Source organism: Coloeus monedula, assembly GCF_965178545.1.
Source record: "Coloeus monedula genome assembly, chromosome: 23".
In the NCBI taxonomy this organism is placed as follows: Eukaryota; Metazoa; Chordata; class Aves; order Passeriformes; family Corvidae; genus Coloeus; species Coloeus monedula.
In genome coordinates, this window is record NC_138803.1 from 5,945,052 (window position 1) to 5,970,901 (window position 25,850).

At 57.6% G+C, this 25,850-nt stretch overlaps 1 protein-coding gene across 2 annotated transcripts; it reads left to right on the forward strand.

Moving 5' to 3' along the window:
* Positions 1-681: 681 nt before the first annotated feature.
* Positions 682-25,850, forward strand: MAPKAPK2 (MAPK activated protein kinase 2). 2 transcript variants are annotated; one of them, XM_082296027.1, is made up of 10 exons: positions 682-1,143; positions 20,092-20,231; positions 21,805-21,869; positions 22,487-22,566; positions 22,652-22,778; positions 23,038-23,113; positions 23,237-23,361; positions 23,618-23,703; positions 23,838-23,918; positions 24,466-25,850. In XM_082296027.1, the coding sequence occupies exons 1-10, from the start codon at positions 895-897 to the stop codon at positions 24,607-24,609; spliced, it is 1,173 nt and encodes a 390-aa protein (XP_082152153.1). In that variant the 5' UTR covers positions 682-894; the 3' UTR covers positions 24,610-25,850. The 2 variants fall into 2 exon arrangements, with proteins under 2 accessions (XP_082152153.1, XP_082152154.1); XM_082296028.1 differs by lacking the exon at positions 682-1,143 and adding an exon at positions 11,054-11,175.

Consider the following 25,850-nt stretch of genomic DNA (forward strand, 5'->3'; position numbering starts at 1 on the left):
TAGATGGAGCGGTGGTGGGTGAGGTGCTGGACACCAGCGCTCACCCAGTGCTCAGAGCAGCCCTTTGTCACCTGGGGATGCTCTCGGGACAGCGAGGAGATTCCAGGTGTAGGGGGGACACTGGTACTGCTTGAATCATACAAACATAGAATGGTTTGGGTTGGAAGAGGACTTTGAAGATCACCTCATTCCACCCCTTGCCATGGGCAGGGACACCTTCCACTATCCCAGGTTGCTCCAAGCCCCGTCCAACCTGGCCTTGGACACTGCCAGGGATGGGACATCCACAGCTTCTCCGAGTACCCTGTGCCAGGGCCTCATCACCCTCACAGCGAAGAATTTTTTTCTTAATATCCAACCTAAACCTTCTCTCTTTGAACGTGAGCCCACTCCCCCTTGTCCTGTCGCTCCACGCGCTTGTGAACAGTCTTTCCTGTTGTCACTGGGGGGTCACCGGCAACGCTGCGACCTGTTGCCATCCCACCGCCGGCTCCAGGGGAGCGGAGACGCGCTCGCTGGCAGGGCCGGGGGTCACCCGTACCCCCGGGGCACCATCCCCCCCCGGCGCCCCTCGGGCAGCGGCGGGGCCGGTCCGGCGGGCGCAGGCTCAGCCCCGGGGCCGCCCCGCCCCGTCCCTCCCCCGGCGGCCGGGGCGCTGACATCAGAGCCGGGCCGGCGGGAGGAGAAGGAGGAGGAGCCGCCGCCGCACCGGAGCCATCGCTCTTGTCGGGGCCGGGGCGCACCGGCGGGGGGCGGCGGCGGCGGCGCTGCTGCTTCACCCCCCGCACCCCCGGCCCATCCCGCGCGGCCCGCGGGGCTCCGCCGCCCTCCCGCCCGCCCGGAGCCCGCCCGGAGCCCTCCCCGAGCCCTCCCGGAGCCCGCCCGGTGCCCGCCATGCTCTCCGGGGCGCCGCCGCCGCCCGCCGGCTTCCCCAGCCCGCCGCCGCCGCAGCCGCCGCCGCCGCCGCCGCCCGCCGCTCCCCCGCACGGGCCGCCGCCGTTCCCGGGGAAGGGCGGCCTGCAGATCCGGAAGAATGCCATCACGGACGACTACAAGGTCACCACGCAAGTGCTGGGGCTCGGCATCAACGGGAAAGTTTTGGAGATCTTCAGTAAGAAGAGCGGCGAGAAGTTCGCGCTCAAGGTGCGCGGGGACCCCCGCGCCGGGGACCGGGGGGGACGCGGGGATCGCGCGGGCGCTCGGCCGGAGGCGGCCGGGAGGGGCCGGGGAGCGGCAGCGGCGCTGCTGACAGTGATGGAAGGTGTCTGCTGCGGGGGGAAGGGGGTCCCGGCGGGGCCAGCGGCGGCAGCGGGGCCGGCCGGACAATGAGCTGCCGCCCGCCCCTCCGGCCGCGCTTTAATCTCGTCTTTTTCCCCCCCATCAAGAGCAGCGAGACGCGGCTTTCCCGCTTTGTAGTAGGAAACGAAGCGAAATGACATCTTGGTAGCCCGAGGGGGGGTGGTCAGGAGTGGAGAAGAGACCGTGGCCTGGCTGGGATCCCCCTGGGGGATGCACATCTCGGAATGCCGGGGTCTCCATCCCCGAGTGTGGGGGCCACATCGCGGAACGTGGGGTTCCCTCCGTGGGCTGCTCGTGGTGTGTGGTGTAAGCACCGGCAGCTGCTCACTGTCCCCGTTCCATGTCCCCTCCCGGCTGTAACACCGAGCGACTGTCTTCCCCCGCTTCCCACAGGGAATATTTCAGCGTTACGATGTTACCCCCTTGTCCCTAACTTGCTTCTCTTTGACAGGCGTAGATAAACAGTGGCTACAAGGTGTATTTGACCTCGCACTAGGTGATAGAATCCTTCTCCTTGTTTCCAAATGAGGTTTTTGAGCAAAGAGGGGAGCGTGTCTCCCCGCCAGCGAGGCTTGGGGAAGTTTGAATGGATTCCTGGCACGCCGGGTGACGCGGGAGCAAGGCTGTCTGCTTGGTGGGAGCGCCGTGTTCTCCAGCATCCGTGCAATTTGCGCCCACACATGAGCTGTTCCAGTCCTTGGCGTTACCTCGAGAACTGGGGAGGCTAAAAACACCCCACCTAAACCCGTAACCCCCCCACCTAAACCTGTAACTCCCACCCAAACCCATAACCCCACTTCCTTTGTGTTTAGAGTTGCCCCTCTGTTGGTGTCTGGGGTTCCTAACCTGAGTGAGGGAACAAACACGGGGCTTTGGGGGCACAAGCTGTGCTGCAGAGGTGGTGGGCTGGGCAAGGTACTGAATGTCTGTGGTTAGGGAAGGGGGGTCAGTTAGGTGAGAAAAGTTTGGCTTTTCCTTCAGAAACACCAAAGACGTTGCTCGTGAGTACATCACCCGCGTTGTACTCCAGGGCGACATTGTATTGTCATCTCTTTGGGTTGAAAATTAGCGAAATCCTCTTCTGTTTTGACAGACGGGCTCCTCCTCGCCTCTGAAGTTGAGTCATGTATTTAAAGCACAGATCCCAGCACTTCCTTTTCGCAGCCCTGAAAGGGGAAGGATGGAGGAGGAGAGCGAGGCCGGAGGTCCCTGTGCCCGCCGTGGCTGGGGCACGGGACTGGTGCTGTCACCCTGCCCGTGCCAGAGCGAGGGGTCAGGGTTTGCTGTCACGTGTCCCACGGGTTCCTTGGCTTGTTGGAAAGCCTCCTGGAGTGCAGGACTCCGAGCTGGGATGTAAGAGGGTGACACAGAGCGTCTGTGTGGCTCTTGCGGGGTGAGGTATATCTGACACTGAATCTCTTTTAGGAAGAGAGATTGTCTTGCCTGTCCCCTGTCCTGGCCTCTTCTGGCATCCCTGACAGGGAGGGACGAGTTCAGCTGAGTGGTTGGACGTGTCCCTGGCTTCTCAAAGAGCAGCACAGCTGCTACTGTAAGTGATTCCCTCCAGCACCTTCAAAACTGCTACGCTGGGAGTTTGGGCTCTGGGATGAGCCCGTGGGTACCCGTCCTGCCCTTGTGAGTGTGAGCTACAGGCTTGGCTTATTCCATTGGGGTATTTGGACCGAGCTGCCGAGCCCAAACTTGGTGTGGGTGACTGCCCTAGACATGATGCGTGCTGACTTCATTCTCTCCTCGGGTACGCAGCCGGGCTGACGTCTCTGCTAGAGACCTGTGGAGAGGTATTTGGGTCCAAATTACTCATGGGCTTCATCAGAGTGGAAAGATGACCTAAAGCAGGATCCACAGAAGTGATTGCATCGAGTTGTCATGTTTCAGATGATGCTTAAAAGAATCCTGATGGCCCATTGCCAGGAGCCACAGCTGAAATCTGTCTGCTGCCTGCTTTGGTTGTGCAGTGAACCTTTCCATTTGGAGCCTCATTCTTTAGGGTTGCTCTTCCAAAATCTTGTATAACAATGCAATCCTTCACTGGAGGGTGAGACGCAGTTGTGTCTCTCCCTGATGGGAATGGTGTCTTCTGGTCAGGTTGTGCTTCCTCTTGGGAAGTCGTGAGCAACTTTTGTGTTGCTAAAGCTCTTTCTCCCAAATCAAGAGATGGATTTAGGTAAGAGTTTTGCTGAGAGTCACTTTGCTGAAGAGAACTTTTCAGTGCTCCAGGAGAGTTTCAGCTTGGAGACAGTGTTCTAGCAGCAGTGAAAACATTAAGGCCAATTTTCGCCTCCTTCCAGAGCAATAGTCCATGGCAGAGACACATCATTAAATGAGATGATGCTGTGTGTGAGGCGATGGATGGTAGTTCTGCTTGCTGTGTAGTACCTGGGTGAAAACAAGAGATTCCTCTGCTTTTCTTATAGATTCTTCTTCATCTTTCTGTGCTGTAATTTTACTGTAATTTTTGGTACCTGAAGCGTGGCATCCCTGAATTATCTGGTGTGAAGCAGCCACGGATGGTTCCAGTCACCCATGACCTGACCCTGTTTGAAGCACGATGATCTGCTGCAGGGTGGGAACAGAAAGCCCAGGGAGAGGTGATGAATGGCGCTGAACTGCCTGGTTCCTTACCCCTTTCTTCCTTGTACCTTGGTGTGATTTATTATTAGGCAAAATTAGGCTTGTAATTTCTGTGGAGGCTGCTGTATGTAGGTCACTGCTGGCCTGACTTGGCAGGGTTTGCTGTGGTCAGGCTGCAGTGGTGGGGCTGGGAGCGAGGGCTCTTTGCCTACTGCAAATTCCATTTTTAAGACTAATCTTTGGGCTGGCTGCCTTAATTCCACGAGGAAATGGCAGCTAAGCCAGGCTGGAGAGTGGGGACTGGTAATGGCAGGTGATGAGTTTTTCTCTGTTGTACACATCGCTCGACGGAGCTCTTTGTGGAGCAGGTTTGCTTTAAAACAAATGAACAAACCTCGCTGCTGACTTTGGCTTCAAAGCAGGAGATCCTCACCTGGCTCAGTGAGTTTTGGAAGGGCTGGAGGAGCTCAGGGCCGTGGAGGCTGCTCGTGGATTTGCCCCTGTTTCTGGAGCATCCTTGGTGCTTTGGGGCGTGGTTGCAAAACACTCTCGGTCTCACTCTTGGTCTCCTCAGATAATCTGTGAGTGATGGTTCCCCTGATGGAGAAGGAGGAAGGAGGATGGTGCTTATGGTTCAGTGTTCTGGGAAGTGCCTATCGTGGAGTTAGGGCAGGCAGCTCGGAGCTGAGAACGGAGCAGCTCTGTGGACGAGTGAGTTCGGGTGGCCAAAGCACCCTGCGTCCCACAGCTTCGTTTGAGATCAACTGCTGTGTCCCTCCAAAAATCCATCTGGAAAAATATCCCTGGAGTGAGGGAGTAGATGGAGATCCTGGGCTCGTGCTCATGGGAAGCAGCTTGCTCTGTCTGGTGTTCTGCCCCTCTCTCAGTGGAGAGATGTTTTTTTTATTAGCTCTGCCATGTATTTCATGTAATCAGAAATGTCTTCGCTGTGGCCTTCTGTGCAAGCTGTGGTTGAAAAGCCGTGGCAACTGCAGTGACATCACCGGGACTTTTCCAAAGCGGTGGTTTATTATCTCATTGACCAAAGGAGTCTACTGACTTGGGGTTTGAGTTTGTTTAAACAATTTAGGATTTGCCATAGTCTCTTTTAAACACTTCACATGTTCTGAGCAGTCAGAACTAAGACTGTGATGGACTGATAAGACCCGGGAGCAGGGGTTTTCTCTTTGGTACGTGCTCAGGAAGTGGTGGGGCTCTTCCTCTCAATAATAACCCAATGCCATCAGCCATAGGTCTTGCAAAAGACGTTTCCCACGTTTTCCAAGGTGGGGAACTGAGATGCAGTGATTTATTGAACGTCAGAGGCGGCGCCGGGCTGAGGAGCTGCGCTGCCTGTGCCTCGCAGGATGAAAACGCAGCCCCTGGATGTGTGATTTAATAATAGCCAAATACCACCAGGTAAAGTGATGATTTTGTCATTCGTACTGAGCCCTTTGGCAAGATTTGTGCCTTCTGTGCCATCACTTCACACAGACGTTGGGAAAGCCTCGTTGGAGGACAGTGCTGGTTCAGGGGGCTGTGGAGGTGATGGCTCTGCCTCGGCAGGGAGGGATGCCGAGCAGAGGCTGGGCTTTGCCAGACACGTGCTCTGAAACAACCAAAACAGTTTATAAATAATAGCTGAAGCCGTGCAGCCTGAGCCAGGTCTCCTGGCATGTTTTGATCACGATGGGTGGGCACAAGTGCTGAAAACTCCCGGAAGGTTCCTGCTGAGGAAGCCCGAAGGATCAAGTTGGTGACTTCTCTCTTCCCAGAAAGCTCTGGCCGTGCTCTGGTATCTGATGAGATGGATGAGCTCTTGCTGGGTTTCAGGGCGGTGCAGGTACGTGGGAGGCATCTGGAGGAGTGGCCGGGTCGGAAGTGGCCGTTGGGCTGATCCTGTGGCACAGGAGCAGCATCACTCTGGGTTTATGATCTGCCATCTCCTGAGCCCTCCTGGTGGCCTCCTGTGCCCCACACCAGGGTGGTCCGAGGGCTTTGCTCTTTTCTAACCCATCCTTTTGCTGTGGTTTTGCTGTCTGCTGAGAAACTTGAGAGGGAAGAGCCCTCCTTCCTTAAGAAACCCTTTCCTCCTGCTCGGAGCACAAGCGGCCTCCTGACCTGCAGACGGCTCTCGCTGCAGAAGTCAGGCTCCTCTCCAAGCACAACTGGCCCCGCGCGTCTGGCCTCAAGTTGCAGCATTCAGGCAGCATGACCTCACCTCCTGGTTTCCAAGAATAACGTGCTGCCTCCCCTGCGCCACGCCGGGGCTGGCTGTGGGGCCAGGGCGGCTGCCACAGCCCAGCTCCAGGGCTCTGGCTTGTGCTAGGTGCCCCCAGGTAGCCCCGTGCCCACCCCAGGCTGCTCAGCTCCTCTGCCCTTTGTGGGCTGCAGAGGTGAGGCAGCAGCTGGGAAAGGGTCTTCAGGACCTGGCTGATCTTGCAGGCCTATTTTGGAGGAGGGAGAGTTGGAAGCAGAACCAGGGCGATCCCTCCACCAGCTCCAGAGGCTGGCATGGGAACTCAGCTTGGCCTGACCACTCCCCAAAAAACCAGTTTGGAGCCCGGGCAGTCACTCTGAGTCAGCATCGTGGTCATATCTGGGGGGACAGTGTTGGATTTTAACAGCCCCTGAGAGCTGTATCCCACTGGAAGTGGGTCCCGTCTTCATTGCTGCAAGATGAGAAACCAACCTGGTCTGGTGGAAGGTGTCCGTGCCCATGGCAGGGGGGTTGGAACGAGGTGACCCTCAAGGTCCCTTCCAACCAAACCACTCGGTGATTCTCTTGCTCTCTGAAAACATCTCCTTTCAGCTCTGGCTGGCATGAGGGCTGTGAGCGTGACTGGTGCCTGCAGGTTCCTTTTGGGGAGGACTCTCAGCTCTGGGGCTGGTTCCCCACAGGAGATGGATGGGGAGCAGCGCGGGGGTTGGAGCAGGGCACGCAAGAGCAGGTCTGAATGCAGAGAGCTGTAGCAGCCTTTTAAACTGTTGTTCCTTTGTACCCCGTGGCTGACTCATTTCAAAGATTTCAGCCTTTTAAGATTTTACCAATTTGAGGTGGGGATTGCAGCGGCTGGCAGGTTTAATGGTTGCATTAACTCACTGCTCCTTTGTGGCCTGGGGTGGGGACTAACGGCCCTGAGTGCTGGTGGAACTGAGATGACCTGAAACAAAAAGTTCTGCTGGAGATGCTGTGAGCCACAAAAATATCACTTAGAAAGTGTCACTGGGAGGGGGACGCAGGATCTACTCTGAGCACTCTGGGAGCTCTCCTGTGGCTCCATTGTCCCTCTGGTGCTGCCAAGGAGGATGGTGGCATCTTCTTGTGGATAAGGGCACTGCTGTGCCAAAGTGCCCTGTCCCAGTGGGGAGGGCAGGTGAGTGCTCTGGCTCAGGAGGTCTGCAGCTGGCACAGCCTTTGCCGTCATATGTAATGAGATTATTCAGGCCGTTGGCGTCAGGGCCGCACGTGGTTCTGTGCCTGGCTGCCCTGCAGGCTGTAGCCTAAACCAGAGATAAAGTCCAAAATACAAACGCAGATCTGAATGTTCCTGGGGCGCCCAGCCAGGCTGGGACTTTGCTGCTCTGCTCTTGGTGTCCTTATCCGGTTTGGCCTATAGATTTGGGATCAGGGGAGGGATGGATTAATTTCCTTTGTCACCATAATTGAGTTTGCTGCCTCGTGTTGTGCTCTTGGCTGCACGTGGGTGCCCCACTTGAACTCAACCTCTCCAGGTCTTCTGGCCCCAGAAGATGGGGGTCAGGCAGGTTTGGGGTCACTGCTGTGTGCCTCACACTCTGGATCAGGCTGAACCTGTGTAACAGCAGGCTGGGACTCTGTGCTGTCCCTTTCCCAAGGGCTGCAGCACCTCCTGGCTTGGGAGCATCTTCTGGTGAGCACTCGGGATCGGAGCAGCCGCTCTTGCTCTCCTCCCGCGTCCTCTGGCCCTGGTGCGCGGCACCGAGCTGGGGCAGCCTCTCCAAAGGCTCCTTGCATGTCCTGCCAAGTGTGTGTTTTCAGGGAAATGTGGCTGGAATACAAGCCGGGGCTGCTGTGGAAATTTGGCAGCGCGTCTCCGTCAGGCTGCAATTCCAGTAGCGGCAGCTCATCCCGTAGGTGCGGGCGGGAGCCGGCTCCAAGGGGTGTTGCTTGGAAATGGGGTTGGAATCCTGGGTATCTCGGCCGGGCTGGGGGAAAAGCAGATGCAGTCAGGTCCAAACAAACCCGAAAGTATGCATGTTATCCTCGGCTTAGTCTAACAAAAGCAGTAAATAAAATAAAGAGCAGGGGAGGTGTCTGGAGCAGGGATGTGCTTTGAATTCCAGCGGCAGTGAGCCTTATGGCAGCTCCCAGCTCAGTGCTAGGAACAACTTAAACTTGTTCTATTCCCACTTGTTTAGTGAACGGGCAGGGGCCACCGTGGGTGTCACTGAGCTGTCACCGTGGTGCGCTGCCTCCCACAGCCCTGCAGCTCCCCGAGCCAGGCTGCAGGAGCCATTGTCACCTGTCCCAGCCTCCTCCGGCCAGCCCGGTCCCCTCGGGGCTCTGCTGTGACTCTCTTCCTCTCGGGCCATTTCACAACCTGGCTGCCCGTTGTTCTGGGCAGATTTGCTGAGAGAAAGAGCCCCGGGCAGGCGGCTCTTGCGCAAGCGGCTCTGCCGGTGCTGGGAAGGGCGGGCTTACCAGAAAGTTTAAACTCAGGTTATCTCCTGGAAGTCATCAGAGCTGTGAATTTGGCATTTTCGGCCGGGTACCTCCCGTGCCTCCGGCAGAGCAGCGCTGGCACGGGGACAGGGCTGTTTTGGGGAGCCTGGAGGTGTTGCAGCCCTTGCTGGATGCCTGCTCAGGCTCCTGGAGAGAGAACATCTTCCCCCTTGCTGGCCCAGGAGCTTGGAGGAGGCTTGGGAAGCCCTTCACTTTTGTCCTCAGTGTCTCCCACAAGGAATGACCCTGCTCCTGGTGTGAGGGGCTGTGCAGCTCTGTTGGAGCAGCACACTGACATCTCCCTGTCCATCCCTCCCACCCTGCTTGTTCCTCGTCGGAGTTCAGACTCCCAGTGTCTCTTGATGTAAGGAAGAGTTGCTGTAGAGAACAACTCTGCCAGGACATGAGATGCTCTGTGGACAGTGGGATTCAGCAGGGAAGTGCTCCATGTCCTCTGGGATTTTTGGAAGCGTCTTGGTGGTCCCATTCCCCAGTTCCTTGCTGCTGGAGGAGACAGCCAGCTCTGCGTGTCAGTGCTGGGCTGATGAAGCCTGGGTGAGGAAGATACTGAGGGGATTCTGAACGGGTTAAAATGTGGTCATTGGGTGCTGCTGAGCTGCAGCTTGGGTGGGTGCTGGGTGGGAGCCAGAGCTGCTTCCCGGGAGCTTCAGAGCGGGTCTGAGACTTCTCCCTCTGCCACAGCCTAGGGGAGCTCGTGGAAGATGATGTTTGTCTGCCTCAGTGCAGTGCTTTGGGGTGATATTCCCATTTCTGGGCCTTGCCTGGAGGAGCTGCAGGGCAGGGAGGGATCTGGCCCTGTGGGTCCAGTTAATGAGAGCAAGGAGAGGGTTTAGGCAGCTCTGTGTGTCCCGTTAGCTCAGTTTTGCCAGGCTCTGGCAGTAAGGGCAGCGTGTTCTTAGCAGGTCAAGCACCTCTGGCCTTAACCAAAGCATTCCTTTCATGTTTCCTTCTCCTCAAAGATTGCCCTGAAGCAACCATGCAAATGTCACTGAAGGAAGGTTGGCCTGGGACGGGTGCTGAGGCTTCAAGGGTTTTAGTGACTTAACTCCTGCCCAGCACTGGACATCTGGATCTTGTAGCCACCTCGAATCCAATCCCCCCAGCAGCCCTGGACCCTTCCCTGTGTGAGAGACCGGGGTAGCGCAGTGTGGCTGCCGTTCACAGGGGCTGCTCAAGGCTTCATTTCTCCCTCTCACTCAGGAGACGAGGCTCTGCTCACTGGAGGCTCCATGGGGCTGCAGGGGCCGTGCCAGCCCCGCTGCTCCCCGCAGTGCCCCAGGCTCTGCTGCCGGGGTTGCGTGGGGAGACGCGGGGGCTGCCCGAGCCCTGGGGTGGGCGGCCGAGCCACACAAAGGCTGCCCTGTCTGCTCTTTGGCTTCCCCCAGCCCTAAGCTCTTCTTGTGAATAAGTGGGATTGAAAAAGCTTAAATTCATACAAAGCAGGGCCCAGGAGCCCCTGGCCGACCCGGAGGGAACAGCTGCCCCCTGCTCACCCCGTGCCCTGGGGCTGCCCCCGCACCCCGGGGTCCCGGATAACGCTGCCCCGGGATGAGGGTGTGTGTAAGGCTGGCTGAGGGGAGAGGTTTCTTTTTAAAAGCTGGGTATGGGAATGCCCAAGAAGACCAGGCTGTTTGCCAAGCAAGCAGCAGTAGCTGCAGGAGGAGATTTTTCTGTTGGTTTGTTTAAATATCCGTGCGTTTATCCTTTTATCCCCTCTCCGTTTTAATCTAGTGGGCAAAATGAGTCCAAACCACTTGCTGCCTGTGGTATTTGGTAGGAAATCAAGCAGCCTGCTGGTAAACACTGTCAAGCAGTGGGGTACTGAGCATCCATGGGAGGATCAGTGGCTCTTTCCCGTGCCTTTTCCACACGGTTTTTGCTGTGTATTGAAAAGATGCAAGAGCACAAAACCTCTGCTGTCAAGCCAGGCTGGATCAGGTTTGATGGAGCTCTGAGCAACCTGGTCTAGTGGAAGGTGTCCCTGCCCATGGCAGGGAGTTGGAATGAGATGATCTTTAAGGGTTCCTTTTAACCCAAGCCACTCCATGATTCAACAACTCCTTGCTCTGTGTTGAGCCCAGCTTTGGTAATGCCAACAGGGGGGAGATTTCCCATCTGGTGTTTTTGGCAGTTTGTGCTCCCCAGGCACTTCATGGTGAGTTTTGCACACTTGTTGGCAGAGGTGTTTTGAGGTGATGGTGCTGACTGGGACGCTGCTGCTCCGGGCTCTGTCCCAGCTTCACCAAACCTCCCCAGCGCCAGGGCAGCGCGGCTGCTGCCAACAGGTGCCGTGGAGGCTCCTGGGGCTGCCAAAAGCCTGCAGGGAGCTAAGAATAGCCACCGTGTCCTGAGAGCTTTAATGTGGTGCCAGCAGGATGCAGAGAAGGGCTTTTTTTAAAATAGAAACACAACTGTGTTTTCCTGCTGGCTGAAGGAGTCTCGGGATGGCTGCTGGAGGAGGAGTGCCCTGCTTGGCTCCTGAGGTGGCAGGAGGCTCTCAGGTTTTCACTGCATTTCTTCAGAGCCCAGGATTTCCCCTAAAATACTGGCTGCTGTGGGTAAGGTGGAAATGCATGACCTTAGGTAGTGCTGGGTCTCGAGTCTGGGGTGTTGTTTGGCTCTTCACCCACGGGGGTTTCCACCAGCTCTTCTGCAGGTCCTGTTGGGTGCTGGGGTTGTACAACCTCTGTGTGATGGGAGAAGGAGGGGGAGAGTGGCCTGTGGGGCAAGGAGAGCCTGGGAGGCTTCAGTGAGAGCTTTGGGGGTGTTTGGGGAGATGGCGAAGGGGACGTGTGCCCCTGACCAGCTCTGGATCACTCAGTGGGGTGCAATCCCCTCGTGTCCCTCTGCCACTTCATTGCCATCCCCTCTGCTGGCACACATTGCTGCCTCTCTCCCTGCCCCAGGCATCCCAGGGTGGGTTCGTGCGTGGGAGCTGGTGGTGACAGAGGTTCGTGTCTGCTGTGCCATGTGAGAGGAGCAGGAGGAGGAGCAGGAGGAGCAGGAGGAAGAAGAGGGCTGTTGGTGGCCGCGGGGTCCCTTCCTCGCTGAGCACCTGCGCAGACAGAGCCCTGTTATGAAACCCCTGAGCTGCTCCCAGCCTGGCCTTTCCCTGCTCCAAACAAACCCACAGCGGCCAGCCAGCACGGGAGCTGTGTGTGCCACGCCGGGAAGAGCCACAGTCCTGTTCCCAACACACTGGCAGCCTCCAGGCTGCTGTGGGCATCGTGCTTGGTGCAGGTTCTCTGTGATTCCAGCCCCTCTGGCACTGCTCGGGGGCTGCCAAGGTGGGTGGTGGTGCCAGCAGCCGGGGGGATGCTCCGCTCTGGATCCCTGCGGAGCTGGGCTGCACAGCCCGGGCTTATCTCAGCAAGGTGTTTGCTGTGCCCTGGTGTTGGCAAAGCCCGTGACAGGGGTGAAACCGTATTAAATAAACAGCTGAGGAAGGACAGAATGATGCAAAACGGTGCTGGCGTCACCGAGCTTCGGGGGTGCGTAAATGAAACCCTCCCCAGGCTTGGCACTGGTGGAGGAAACACATCCCGAGGCCGTCCTGCTCCCAGTGCCAGGAACGAGTGGTGCTTCAGGAGGGGTTGGCCTTGATGCAGCTTTGTGTTTCAGTTTGGTTTTTTTCCCTTCTTTAAGTACATATGTATGTATTTATTTATGCTGCTCTGTGTTGAAAGGCCGCAGGCAGGATCCCTGTGCTGGGGGGGGGTGGGTGGCAGCCTCTCCTCTGTCCCGTGGGGGGCCCTGCCCATGGGCTGAGCCCTGAGAAATTTCGTTTTTGGGCAGAGCTCGAGGCTGGGAGCTGCTGGGAAGCTGTGGGTGTTGTGGGGCTTCTTCTGGCAGGGCTTCACGGCTGCTCCGCTTGCAGGCGTGGGTCTGGGCCTCTCCCCAAAAATCACTTCCAGCTGAAACATTAAGGGAACGGGTGAACACGTCCAAAAATAAAAGCAGTTCTGGGATGTAGCTGTGGGGAATCCAGAGCTGTCCCAGGGGTCCGAGGTAGCGGTGGGGTCAGGCAGGGCTGTCTCCAGGGTCGGGGTGAGGCTGGTGGAGCAAGGGATGCTCCGAGTGCTGTGTGGTCTCTCTGACACTGAGGAGAAGCCCCTGGCTGTGGGGTACAGGGCTGGAGGAGGCAGCACCGTGCAGTGCTGGTGATAAGGGGTTTTTTCAAGCTTTGCCTGTGGGAGGGAAGCACAAAGGACATAGGTCAGCCCTGAGTTAATGGTTTACATCAGTGTTTACTTCAAGATTAATCACACCTGCAAATATCAACCACTTCCTACCATAAAAGCACATGTGTGCTTTTCCGTTCGCGGCGTTGTCAGCTCCGATAGCAAATCTGGCAAGGAGAGGGGTTGGGAGGAGGAGCTGACCCCGGCCCTCAGCTCTGCAAAGAGGTGGAAAGTGAAGGTGGTGTGTGTGGAGCAGACCCTGCTGGCTGTGGCTGAGAAGATCTCCACCCTTCCAGTGGCTCCTTATTTTCCTTTCACTTTGTGTTGTGTGGATAAAAGGCCCCGGCAGAGGCAGCAGAGGCATGTGGGATCAGGGGTCTGGTTTGCAGAGAGCATCTGAGCATCCCCGCCCAGAATGGCTCCGCTCAGAGCTGGGCTGTGGCTTCCTCTGGCCCCAGGACAGTCAGTCCCTGCCCTGCTGAAACCCAGTGCTGTGGTGGCTCCTGGTGGGCAGTGACATCGGGGATGTCTTTAGAAATGGATGGGATGGGATGGGATGGGATGGGATGGGATGGGATGGGATGGGATGGGATGGGTTGGAGCATTTTGGCCGTTGTGACCCCTTTGTCCCTGTGGGATCCATGGCGAGGTCCTGGCAGGGTGCTGCCTCCATCACTCTGGCCAGATGTGCTCCCTGGGACCTGTGGCACAGCAGGACATGGGACCCTGTGACCATGGCTCGTGCCTGGGCTGCTCCTGGCTCCTCACCCGCTGCCTCCTGGAGAGATGAGCCTCGGGTGAGTCAGCAAAACCCAGCGATGCTGCTGAGGGCTGGAAGGAAGAGGAGGATCCCAAAACAAAAACGTGGGACTGAATAGGCCCCTAATTTTGTTTTTCTCAGATAAATGAAGCCAAAACTCTTTATTTCTCTTCTTTAAACACCAGCCCCAGCCTGTTGCTGGGTGTGAGTCAGCGGGGATGCTTCGTGCTGCTGCCTTGTTGCCATTTACCTGCTCTGACTTCTTCTTGTGAGTTTCGCAGCCCCTTCCCGCCCACCTCCATCTCCTCCCTCCACCCTCATCCCCAATGCCTCCACCACGCTGCTACCCTCCCCTCAGCATCCAGGGTGCTACTCCTGGGTACCCACTTGGGCGCCTCATTTCCAGGATGCGCCAAGAACATTTTTGCTGGTGGGAAATGGGCTGTGCAGTGTGGGGCTGGCTGGGGGCAGCGCCCCGCTCGCACGGGGGGCACGGGCCTCTGGCAGGTGGCTCTTATTTAAGCCCAGGCCTCTCTTCTGCTCCTCGCCTTTGTGTGCCTCGAGAGGCTTTTGTTGCCGCCTGAAAAGGCTGAATGGCTGCTGCATCTGTCGCAGGGGGAGAGCGGGCAAGGAAATGCTCAGCAGATGCCCCGGGCACAGGGGGCTGCGGGGCGGGGGGTCCCGAGCATCCCCCACCGGGCACGGACCCCCGTGGGAGCCACGGGCAGGGCAGCTGAGAGCTCAGGGGACCCGGGGTTGTGCAACGCTGGCGGGCGAGCGAGGCCTCTTGTGAAAGCACCGTGTAAGAGCTGCCTCTTCCCTCGCCCCATCGCCATCCTCCGCCCCGTTGCAACATCGCCCGCAGGAGCAGGGCCGGGCGCGCTGCGACATCTGCCCCCGCCGCGACATCTGCCTCCTCCGCGCGCCGGCTGCTCCTGGCAGGGTTTTTAGCTTTCCCCTCGCTCACGCTGCCTCTTCATGCCTGGCTGGCTGCTCGTCTCGGGCCGTGCAGTGGGGAAGCTCTCCCTGAGCTCGCCATGGTGGCTCCAGGTCTTCCTCGGAGCGCTGCAATCATTCAGGCTGGGAGAATGTGGCCGAGCAGCTCGAGCGTGTGTGTGTCAGCTCGCGTTTGCTCGGCCTCGCTTGCCTCTCCTGTGTTGCTCCTCTGTTCGTAGCTCTTTCTAATCTAAATAATTCTCCCTTGCTGGGATCCTTTCTCCAACCTTTCCATTTTCCCTGAGGCGAGAGAACGTGGAGGTTGGAGCTGGCCACGCTCGTGTTGGTCAAAGCCTCAGCACCCACCCGGCTCTGGTGGCACTGGCCCCTGTGCCTCTGGAAGGTGGGTAGCTGATGCCTGGTGCTGTCCTGCCATGCAAACCGCCTTGGATGAAGCCACCTCCATCAGGGAGCAGAGCCACCCCTCCAAACAGTCATCCTGGGATGGCAGGACGGGGCACGCTGCGGGCAGGATGCTGCCGGACCCACGCGCAGCTCCTCCTCCTCCTCCGGACGCGTCACCTCTGCTCTCTGGCTTTCCCCGGGCAAAACAAATGTGAGGATGAGGCTTCCGCCTGTTGTGTTGGGGCTTCAATCTGTGGCTCTTTGGACGTGGGCAGAGCCGAAATGAAGCCCAGCTTGGGAAAGTCCCGTCACCAGGGCAGCCAGGCAGGTTGTGGTGGGTGTAAGCAGCGGGGACGGGGTTAATGTAAAGGTTTATGTAAGAGCCACGATGATGTGGGGGAGGTTTCCTGAGCTGCACCTTTAATTGTTATGGCCTTGTGGTTCAACCATGAATTTCCCTCTGTTTGGTAACACAGTTCCTCTTAGGGGCTCTGGGACTCGTGATTTTATTTCTCTTTCATAGTTCATGAACACCAAAAGCGGAACCAGCTTTGCTGCTTCCATGTCCTTCTGCTGCCCTCTCCCTCCCAGCTGTGTCTGGCAGGGGCTGGGACAGCTTTGGGTTCATTACCTGTGGGCTCCCCAAATATTCTGGCATTACAGGCTCAGTTCAATCCAGGCAGAGGTGGGAACAGCCTGTGTGAAGCTTCCAGCACCGGCCCTACAAATGTGTAAAGCAGCTGGCGCCAGTTGGCAGTGAGTTTGCAGGGGAAGATTAGAAGAGGAAAATCCTTTGAAGAGAAACCCTTTTGCTTTATTAGGAAAAAATGCTCCTTGCCCTGTGCTAGCCGGGTCAGGGGAATCCAAAGCCTGTGTGTGTGATCCAGGCAGGGGCAAGCTCTGCTTTGCTTCCCTGCTGATAATTTGGGGGATGACAGCCTGCCTCTCTTCGCTGTAGTTTATTCTTACTGCAACTCAAGAAGAGTTTATTTTAACCCCTGTGGTGCAGACAGGTCCCGAGGGGAGCTCCTGGGTACACTCCTGCAGGCCCTGGTGGAGGGGTGGGTGCTGCATGGCCTGTGCTGTTCCGCTGGGCACTGAGGAGAATCGGGTGGGATCAAAATACACACGGAAATAAAACCACCCTGCCTGCAAGAGCAGCTGGAGCGCCCGGGGTGAGCGTGGGGCAGCCCTGGAAAATGGACAGCTCAACATCCCAGTGTGAGCCTGATCCTCACTTTCCATGGAAATTGCCCGTGGGAGGTGAGTTTTTCCTGGGCAAGCTCTTGCACAGGGATATCCTGCCCATCTGAGTGTTCCTGGGGCAGCAGGGGCAGCAGCGTTTGGGGCTGTGGTGGCACCCACAGCGAGGAGGGACAGTGGGACAGTGTCCTCGGCCACCTCCTGCCGTGCCAGGGGAGGAGGGAGCTTCCTGTCGTGACTCATGGAACATCATCCCAGGAGGACTGAAGAGACTGAATCAGTGGTGCCTGAGGACACACTCGGAGAGGGAACGTGAGCGTGGGCAGCTCCAGCCCCCTGCTCTGCTCCAGAGCTTTCCTTCCTTCCTTCCTTGTGCCCATCCACCTTTGCTGTGCTTGTCCTGAGGTGATGGGTGGGAAATTCAGCTCCATGTGATGCTGAGCTCTTCCTTGGAGCTGAAGCTTTTTTTTGATGCCTGCAGGCCCAGGCTGGAGCCTGGACTTGGGTTTGGGTTTGCTAAGACGGTGCTGTCCTGCAGAAACCCTGATGAGCTGTTTTGTTTTCAAGAGCTGCTTCCAGGGTTTGTCTTTCCAAGGTGGGGAAAAGCCCAGAGCTGCTGCAGGAGCTCCTGAGGAGCCTTTGCTGCTCTCAGGGTCCTGGACATGTCGGGCTGGGCTGGGCTGGGCTGGGCTGTGCCATCCGCTGATGGGAGCAGTGCAGGAGCCCTCAGCTGGAGGGCTCTAATGAAGCTAATGAGGGTGTTTAGCTGGGCACAGAACTAATTTCTCTCGTGGCATATAAAGGCTCCTGGGGGAGCTGGGCTGAGCCAAGGCACAGGATGGCAGCAAACACCATCTGCCCGAATGTTGGAGGTGTCAAGCTGCTGAGAGGGGAGTTGGAATGCAGCTGAAAGCTGAATTTCCTCCCTAATTGCCAGGGGGGTGGAGTGGCTCTTTCCCTGCTTTCCCTCCTTTCCTGCAGGGAGGTGCCCTAGTGGGAAGCGGAGATGGGATGGGGCAGAGCTCTGGGCTGGCACAGCTGTCCTGGCTGTCCCCTGTGATGTTGAAGGGACGCAGGGATGCTCTGTGACGATGAGCTGATGTTTAGAGATGTGCAGTGGCTGCAAATCTGAGCACCTAAAGCACCCAACAGCTGTAATGGGGAAGGGATGCAGCTCCTCCATGTCTGAATCCTGTCTGGATTTGCTCCGAGGTGGTGGCAGAGCTTCCTCTGCAGCGCTGCCCTTGTGCCCTGTCCCGGGGACACTTGTGTAACTCAGGGATCCGGTTACTGCCCGGCTCAGCTGCCCGAACCCTCCTCTCCAGCAGGAGCAGGCAGGCAGTGCAGCATTTTGCGTCTGAAATAATGAAGGCTTTGATCTCCAAGGAGCCCTCCTTTGGAAGGGAAACAGGAGATAAGAGCTGGAAAAGCTGAACTCAGAGCAGCTGTCGGGAGTTCCAGGAGCTTGTCCTGGCTGCTCCCATTGAAGGGTTAACCCTGGTTGTGTTCTGGATTACTGGGTTGCAAAATCAGCTGGGGTGGGATGGGGGCAGTTACGAGGTGATTTTCCCATCCCAGCCTCCTCGTTGGGAGCCAAGGAGCATAAATCTCGCTACGGTCACAGGCTGCCCTGGGCACCGGAGCTGCATCAGGGCTGTGGGCAGTGTTGCCAACTCCCAAATATGCTGGATGTGGAGTTCCTGTGAGCAGAGCAGTGCCAGGACATCACCCACCAGAGGTTTCACTGCTGGCTGGGGCTGGGGAATGGGAGGGAAGGTTGGAGCTGTGGGAGCTGCTGGTTCCCACCTAAAGAGGACGAACTGGTGGAAGCGCTGCTCTTGCCCCACCACTGCATCATGCTCGGCATGTTCCCGGCATCCCAGGGCACAGGGAGCCGGTGCCTGTGCTGAGGGCAGGAGGTTTTGGGGTGCAGCAGGTGATGCTGGGCCTGTGGGCTGCCTCTGCCATGGCTTGGCCGTGCCCACGTCCCTCCTGCAGCAGCAATGGCCTTCCCCATGCAGCCTCTGCATCTGGCCTTCAACTCCCCCCTCATGCTGCTGCCACTGGGAACATTTCCTAAATTAACCAAATCATTCCCTTAACGAGGCTTAATCTAAGCCTCTCCATCACCTCTCCATGCCCAGCCAGCAGGAGAGCAGAGGGAGTAGCTGGATCACAGCTGGGTGTTCCGAGAGCTCCGGGGCAGCTGTTTGCTCCCGGAGGTTGTCTGGGTACAAAAGCAAATATCAGGGCTGTGCTGGTGCAGGTAATGGAGGCTGCTGCCTCCTACTTCATTAGAAATCCAATTAATCTCCTATAAAAGCACTCGGAGTGACCTCTAAAAATGGGATGTATTTTGCTGTACCTCTGCTGTTTGTCTTGTGCAGAATGATGTTAACTAGCTGCTTCCTGCTGGTCCATTTTCCCAGCACATAATTGCAAATTGTTTTGTTTTTTCTATTCTCTTCAGCTTCCTGGCTCTCCACGCCAAGCCCTTCTGAGTGGGGCTGCAAATAGCCAGGCTTTTCTCCAGGCCCTTTGCATGGCTCCTCGGGGGGCTGGTGTTACTCCTGCTTATGGTTTTGGCTTCTGCAGGATCCAGTTTTTAGGGTAATTAAGCAATAGAGGAGCAAGGAGGGCCTGTCCAACCTCCTGCCCTGTCTTCCTTTTGCCCCGGGGCCGTCAGTGCCTCGGTAAAGGAGTTGTGCAAAGCTTGGCTGCTTTGGTCCTGCTGAGCTTCCGATGGTTTGGTGCCAGCAGCCTCCCTACCCCACATCTAGCGCAGGTTCCCACAGGTTTCCTCTGCCTCGGGAAGCAGGAGAGCTGAGGAGGTGGGAGAGGTGTGACCCAACCCCGGGGATGGTGTTTGGGGTGGGTGGCTGAAGGGCACATCCTGTCTGTGCCTTTCCCTGTGGCGAAGGACGAGCGCAGTTCCAGGCAGGGGTGCAGATCACTGTTCCTCTGCCAGGGCAGCACCACCAGCGAGTGTTTAATCTGTCAATGGGAAGCGTGTGGTTTTTGGGGGTTAAACCTTGTTCCTGTGAAATCCCCGCTGCGCTGGGCACCACCCTGGGTCCTGCAGAGCATCCCAGGGCTGATGCTCCTCCTCTCCTGGAGTGTGTCTGGGAGAGGTCAGCGGGGTCAGAAACGCTTTTCTGTCTAAATCTTGGTAAAATGACCAAAGCTGCTGTTTCCTGCAGGGTGGGGGTGTGTTTCCACATCCCCACTGCTGCTCCGATGTGCAGAGCTGCTCCGGAGCAGCACCCTGTGAGCCCGGCCCCGAAGGCTGCCCGAGACAGGAAGGAAAATGAACTGCGCTCAAGATAGAAATGTTTGTTGTTCTATATTTAGGAGCACAATAATTAAGGCTGGTTGTTTGTCCTGACAAACATCGTAATTAATAGTCCATGGCAGACAAGCAAATCCTTCCATCACCTGGGAACTATGAGTTGTCTTTGGGAAGGGCAGGGGGCTCATTGAAGAGCTGCTGTTTAGGGAACATCTGGATGTTTGCTTTGCCTGCTCCCCAGGCACGGGTGCTGCTGGGCTCTGAATCTGTGGTGAGGGAGCTTTTGTGGTCAGGAGGGCTCCATGGAGCAGCAGGCTGATGGATGGGAAATAACGGGGGACAGCAAAGGGGAGAGCGAGGATGCTTGGTGGCACCCAAGGGTGCAGCGGTGGAGGTATCAAGGTGCAGAAATTGGCTCGTAAATGCAGTAGATCTTGCTGGTGGGGCACAGGGAGGTGAGAAGTGGCCGGAATAAGCTTTTACCAGCCTTGGGAGGAAGGACAAAATGCTGAGGGCAATCGTCTTCTCAGTGTTCCCGCTAGATGGGGATGGAGGCATTGTCAGAGCGCTCTCGCCGCGCCCGCGGGGAGCGCCCGGCCCTCTCCCCCGCGTCCTCTCGGGTGGCCACGGTGCCAGCCGGGGGTCATGACCCAGCTCCCCGGGGTGGCTCAGGGCTGACGGGGTCTCTCTTCTCCCACAGATGCTGCAGGACTGCCCCAAAGCCCGCAGGGAAGTGGAGCTGCACTGGCGAGCGTCGCAGTGCGCGCACATCGTCCGCATCATGGACGTCTACGAGAACCTCTACCAGGGCAGGAAGTGCCTGCTCATCGTCATGGAGTGGTGAGTGCCCACCGAGGAGCACCCGGCCCTGCAGGGCGGTGAGGTGGTGCCAAAAGAGGGGTGGGCATCTTCCAGCACTGGGGATGCCAGGGGGATGCAGCCCGTGAGCCGCAGCGATGCCGACCCGGGCAGAGGAGCTGGCGTTGGAGGGACGGGGACACGGCAGGGGCTGCGCCGGCTCTGAGTCATTCTGAAAACGCGCTCGGCTCTGCAGGGCTCAGGGCCTGTGGTTCTCACGGGTGGGTCATAACCAAACTGGCTTTGGCCATCGAAAGCTGGGGTAGGCAGCGGGTTCCTGGCAGCCCAACAGCCTGCGGGGGATGCGTGGGGCGGCAGCCAAGCCGAGCCGGCACCTCTGGTACTGCCTTGGCACCTCCTGCAGCGGCAGCTGAGCGGCTCTGGTTTGGGTAGGTGCTTGGTATTAACCTGGGGACGAGGAGGAGGAATGAAGGGGAAAGTATTGAAACCACATCCCAACCGCAGCTGTGATTTAATGCAGCTTCCTTGCCAAAACCTCTCCTCTGGCAAGCTGGTAGATCGCCTGGGGGGGCGGCGGGTGCAGGAGCACCACGAGCAGCGCTGGGGCAGGCGGCACAGCAGCCCCCAGAGCAGCTCCTGTGGGGGAACAGGCACCTGAGAACCGCCCTGGGCAGCCAGGGATGGGAAAGGGCTGTGGGGTGGGGAAAGAAAGAGTGGCTGAGGGGTAGGAGGAGGGCCCCCTGTGACCGAGGGATGCTCTGGGGTAACGCCCGTCACAAGGCAGGGTTTGAGTTCCAGCAGGAGCAGGGTGTGTCTCCATCCTCACAGGCTCTGGATCCATCCTGACGGGCTCTGTGCAGCCCAGGGCCCCGGGGGCTGCAGGATATTGCTGTTGCAGATGTTGAGTGAATGTCAAGGAGATGCTATCGAGTGAATGTCAAGGAGATGCTATCGGGCCTGGGAAAGCCAAACTGTTTCTGCTTGAGTCAGATAAGGCAGGGGCAGGAAGTGCCCTTATCCCCGCTCTCATGGAGAATTCTCCCGGATCTCAGTCCTGATCTCTCTGGGAGCTGCATTTTCCCTGAGGGTACCTGGGGAGGAACCCCACCAATGGTTCCTCACATGGGACCTTGCTGTGCTGCAGTGGGGCCCAGCGTCTGCCTCCCCCAGCCTGGGGAGCCCATTGTGACACTGCTGATGTCTCACTCCTCCCCTGAGCTTTGCTCAGCACTTCTGTGCTGGGTTATGGTGCTGCCGAGGGACTTGGCTTGTGAGCAGAAGGAGGCCACGTGTGCTGGGAGTGCTCTCACCAACTTTGAGCCACGTTTGCTGCCTTTACTGTAAATGTGTTTCTGTGGGCTGCTGGGGTGACCACGTCCGCCCGCGCCTCTGCCAGCACAGAGCCGCTGCCCTGCTCGTTTCGGGAAGGAGGAGGCTCTGAAACGCCTCAGAAGCAGCAGCCCAAGGACTTGGATAAGGGGATTGTTTCCTGCTGAGCTCGTGCAGCTCCTGGCTGAGCAGCAGAGGGTTTGGGGCAGCTTGTGGCAGTGTGAGATGGACCCGCAGCGTGTAACACTGCACGTTTCTTTTCCAGCTTGGATGGCGGGGAGCTCTTCAGCCGGATTCAGGACAGGGGAGACCAGGCCTTCACAGAGCGGGGTATGGAGCCCATGTCCTGCTGGGGTTTCAGTCCAGCCCATCCCCTCAATGCCCTTTTTAATTCCCAGCAGAGTTTTGCACTGAGGAATGAGGGATGTGGGTGCTTTTCATGTGCACTTGAGAGCAAGGTTAGGAGCTGTTCCACACCCTGTCCATCCCACTCAGAAACACCCACCTCCCTCAAAAAATGAAGTCCACTGGCTGTGGTTCTTGTGGATCTTGTGGATCATTCCTTCTACTTCTCTGGCCAGGAAAAGCAACCACACACCCCAAACTCTGAGCCTGTTGCCCCCTTGACTTCCCATCCTAAGGGGAAGCCTTTCCCAGCTGGATTCCTTGCTGATTGGGTGTCCTAAATGGTGCAAGCCCCTCCTTGGTATTAGGGTCAGGGGCTGGACTCTGCCCCATCCCTTCCCCTGGGGCTTGCTAGGAGTTGCAGGCTCCTTACCCAGAGATGGAGAGTGGCAGAGGCTCCATGGCAAGGGGGACTTCAAGGAGAGAAAACCCCTTCGACCTCAGCCAGGTTCTTTGACTCCTGGTTAGTGGAGTTACCCAGGGAGTGGTGCCCTTTTTTTACTTGGTTGTGAAGGCTTCTGATGGTTTCTTTGCTCCTTCAGAGGCTTCAGAGATCATGAAGAGCATTGGGGAAGCCATCCAGTACCTGCACTCGATCAACATCGCGCACCGGGACGTGAAGGTACCACCCTGGGCCCCCCTCGGCCGTGCCAGGGCCAGGCTGCCCCAGCCCTGCTGCTCACTCCTCCTTCCCTGTGTGTTCCCAGCCGGAAAACCTCCTGTACACCTCCAAGAGGCCCAACGCTGTGCTGAAACTCACTGACTTTGGCTTCGCCAAGGAAACCACCACGCACAACTCCCTGGCCACCCCGTGCTACACGCCCTACTACGTGGGTGAGTGCCTGGGGGTCTGGGCTCGGGGGTTTGCAGGGCTGGGTGGGGTTTGGAGGGTGCCACGTCCATCCCATCACCTCTGCATCCAGCCTGGAGCCTGAGCTGCCGCAGGGAGCTGGGGACAACACTGCACTGCTCCAGGCAGCGCTTCCCAGAGTGCCCGGAGCTGCGGGCGGCTCTTGGTGTCTCCGTGGGACGTCAGAGCCCTCTCACCCAGTGCTGCCACTTGGATTTAGGATTTTCTTTCTGTCTTCACCAGCCCCAGAGGTGCTGGGCCCAGAGAAGTATGACAAGTCCTGTGACATGTGGTCCCTCGGTGTCATCATGTACATTCTGTAAGTCTGAGGGTTCCTCTCCCTCCTGCCGGGCTCAGCTCCTGGCACTGCCTTGTGCCATGCAGGTGCTCCTGGGGAGGGTTTTGGGGTGGTACATTGACTCTGTTCCCTCTCCTGGTGCAGGCTGTGTGGGTACCCCCCCTTCTACTCCAACCACGGCCTGGCCATCTCTCCTGGCATGAAGAAGCGAATCCGAATGGGCCAGTACGAGTTCCCCAATCCTGAATGGTCCGAAGTGTCAGAGGAAGGTAAATGTGCTCCCTGCGGTGGCTGTCCCCAGGCTGAGGTCTCCTTCTGAAGGCTGGGGGGAGCCTGGGTGTGTTGGGGTCACCTCTCAGGACTGCAGCATCGTCACCTCTGCTGGAGAGGCTTTTGCTGCAGGCTTTGTGCAGGGTCAGGTGTGTGGCACACAGGAGGGGTGTGCAGGGGTTTTGGGGCTGGGGTTGGAGCTCCGGAGAGCCCTCTGGGAGCTGCTGGCTCCTGACCCTGCCCAAACCCTTGCAGTGAAGCAGCTGATCCGCAACCTGCTGAAGACAGACCCGACCCAGCGCATGACGATAACGGAGTTCATGAACCACCCCTGGATCATGGTGAGTGCGGGGATGGAGTGGGGAGGGATGGGATGGGATGGGATGGGATGGGATGGGATGGGATGGGATGGGATGGGATGGGATGGGATGGATGCCTGGGGCTCCCAGCTGACGCTTCTCCCCTCTCCTGGCAGCAATCCATGCAGGTGCCCCAGACCCCGCTGCACACCAGCCGTGTGCTGAAGGAGGAGAAGGACCTGTGGGAGGATGTGAAGGTAAAGCCTCGCTCTGTCCCTGTCCGCAGCGCTCTGCACCCGGCTGTCACCTGGGCACTGTCCTCTCCTGTCTTACTGCAAACATTCACTGTCCCTGGAAGTGTTAGAAACTGTGCAGATATGGCACTTGGGGACAGGATTTAGTGGTGGAGTGGCCGTGTTGGGTTAACCATGGAATCAGAGAATGGTTTGGGTTAGAAGGGACCTCAAATGCCACGGGCAGGGACACCTTCCACTGTCCCAGGCTGCTCCAAGCCCTGTCCAGCCTGGCCTGGGACACTGCCAGGGATCCAGGGGCAGCCACAGCTGCTCTGGGAATTCTGTCCCAGCCTCTCCCCACCCTCAGAGGGCAGAACATGGTTGGGCTCAATCATCTTGGAGGGCTTTTCCAACCTGATCACTTCCACGATTCCGGTTTGGTGTGAGCGTGCTGGCTCTGGGGCAGAGCTGTGCTTGGGAGGGAGCTGGAAAATTTGGCAGTGGGACACTCAGGCTCTGGGGACCCTGGGGGGAGCTTTGCTGATGGCTCTGTGCCCGCTGCCTGCAGGAGGAGATGACCAGTGCCCTGGCCACCATGCGAGTGGACTACGAACAAATCAAGATCAAGAAAATCGAGGATTCCTCGAACCCGTTGCTGATGAAGAGGAGGAAGAAAGCCAACCCCCCCGAGCCCGCCGCGCTCCCCCACTGAGGGCCCCCGCGCCCGCCGGCCCTCGAGAAAGCAATAACTATATATATATATTTTTTAAGAAAAAAAAAGACAAAAAGAAACAGACTGTTCTATCGAGCGCATGGAATTCAGACATTTATACCAGACTAGTTATTTTTAGCTACTCACCTGTGTTTCTGACCTTTCTGGAGCAGGTGGTAAGAGCCCCCCTGAGATCCACACCTGCAGCCAGGGATTTTTGTCCTGTAGGTGAACGCCGCCAATAATTGGATTTTTATTTTTCTTTTGTGAAACAGTTTTGATTTATATATATATATTTTTTTTTTCTCCTTCCTTCCAAAGACATGGAAACTCCTGTGGTGACCTTTTTAGGGTATATAACGTATAAATATTTTTTAAAAACTACTGTAGAGCTGAAGCCCAGACAGTGTTCCCTGTGTGGATGCTGGCTAGAGATGGGCTCCAGGCTTGGGAGCGGGGCAGGGAAGGAGAGCTGCCCTCCCCCCTGTCCTGCTGGCATGAGGGGGGTTCCCTGTGGCCACCAGAACTGCTGCTGTTAAAGCACAGGAGCCAAAAAGCAGCGCCCCACCCCTCCCTGAGCCGAGCTGGAGCCTGGATCTGCCTGGCAGCACCGTCCGTCTGTCCGTGCGTGGGGTGTGTGTCGTGTCCCTGAGCCTGGAGCTGCTCGTGGCTCCCCCTCCGTGGCCTGGACCTGTGCCTGGAACACAGCTCTGACCTCAGGGGTGGGCTGGGGGTGGGCAGGAGCTCCTGCAGCCCCAGCCCTGCAGGGATGTGTTACAGGCGTGTCCCCCCTGACCCCATGCCCAGCCCCGGGGAGGTGCTGCCCTGGGGACAAGTGGGTGGCAGGGGAGGGGTGGAGGTGGCACAGCTTGAGCCAGGATGGCAGCGCTGACCCCTCCCTGGCTGGGGCTGGGGGTGCTGCTGCCCCCCCAGTGTGGCTCCTGCTGGGAGCAGGGTGGCTGCTCTGAAGTCTTTAGTCCATGAATTATTATTATTATTATTATTTGTCACGATGTTTCACTTCGTTAAATGTGTTTGAATGGGGAAAAACAACTTTTTAAGGCGATGTTTAGTTTTTAGGCGATCTTTTAGACACTGTATGGAATTTTAATTTGTTTTGAAAACCGGTTTTTATCCCTTTTTTTTTTCCCTTTTTTTTTTAATTATTTTTGTCTGTTGGCTTATACTAATCTTCCCGGTCTGCTCTTCGGTCCTTTGGATTAAAGACACTTCAAGCGTCA

What these genes read in the sequence shown, in the direction of transcription:
- MAPKAPK2 (XM_082296027.1), top strand. Translation starts at nt 895, where the DNA reads ATGCTCTCCGGGGCGCCGCCGCCGCCCGCCGGCTTCCCCAGCCCGCCG. An exon ending in GCGAGAAGTTCGCGCTCAAG is followed by an intron (nt 1,144 to 20,091) that starts GTGCGCGGGGAC and finishes CTTCTCCCACAG; the next exon opens with ATGCTGCAGGACTGCCCCAA. An exon ending in CTGCTCATCGTCATGGAGTG is followed by an intron (nt 20,232 to 21,804) that starts GTGAGTGCCCAC and finishes TTTCTTTTCCAG; the next exon opens with CTTGGATGGCGGGGAGCTCT.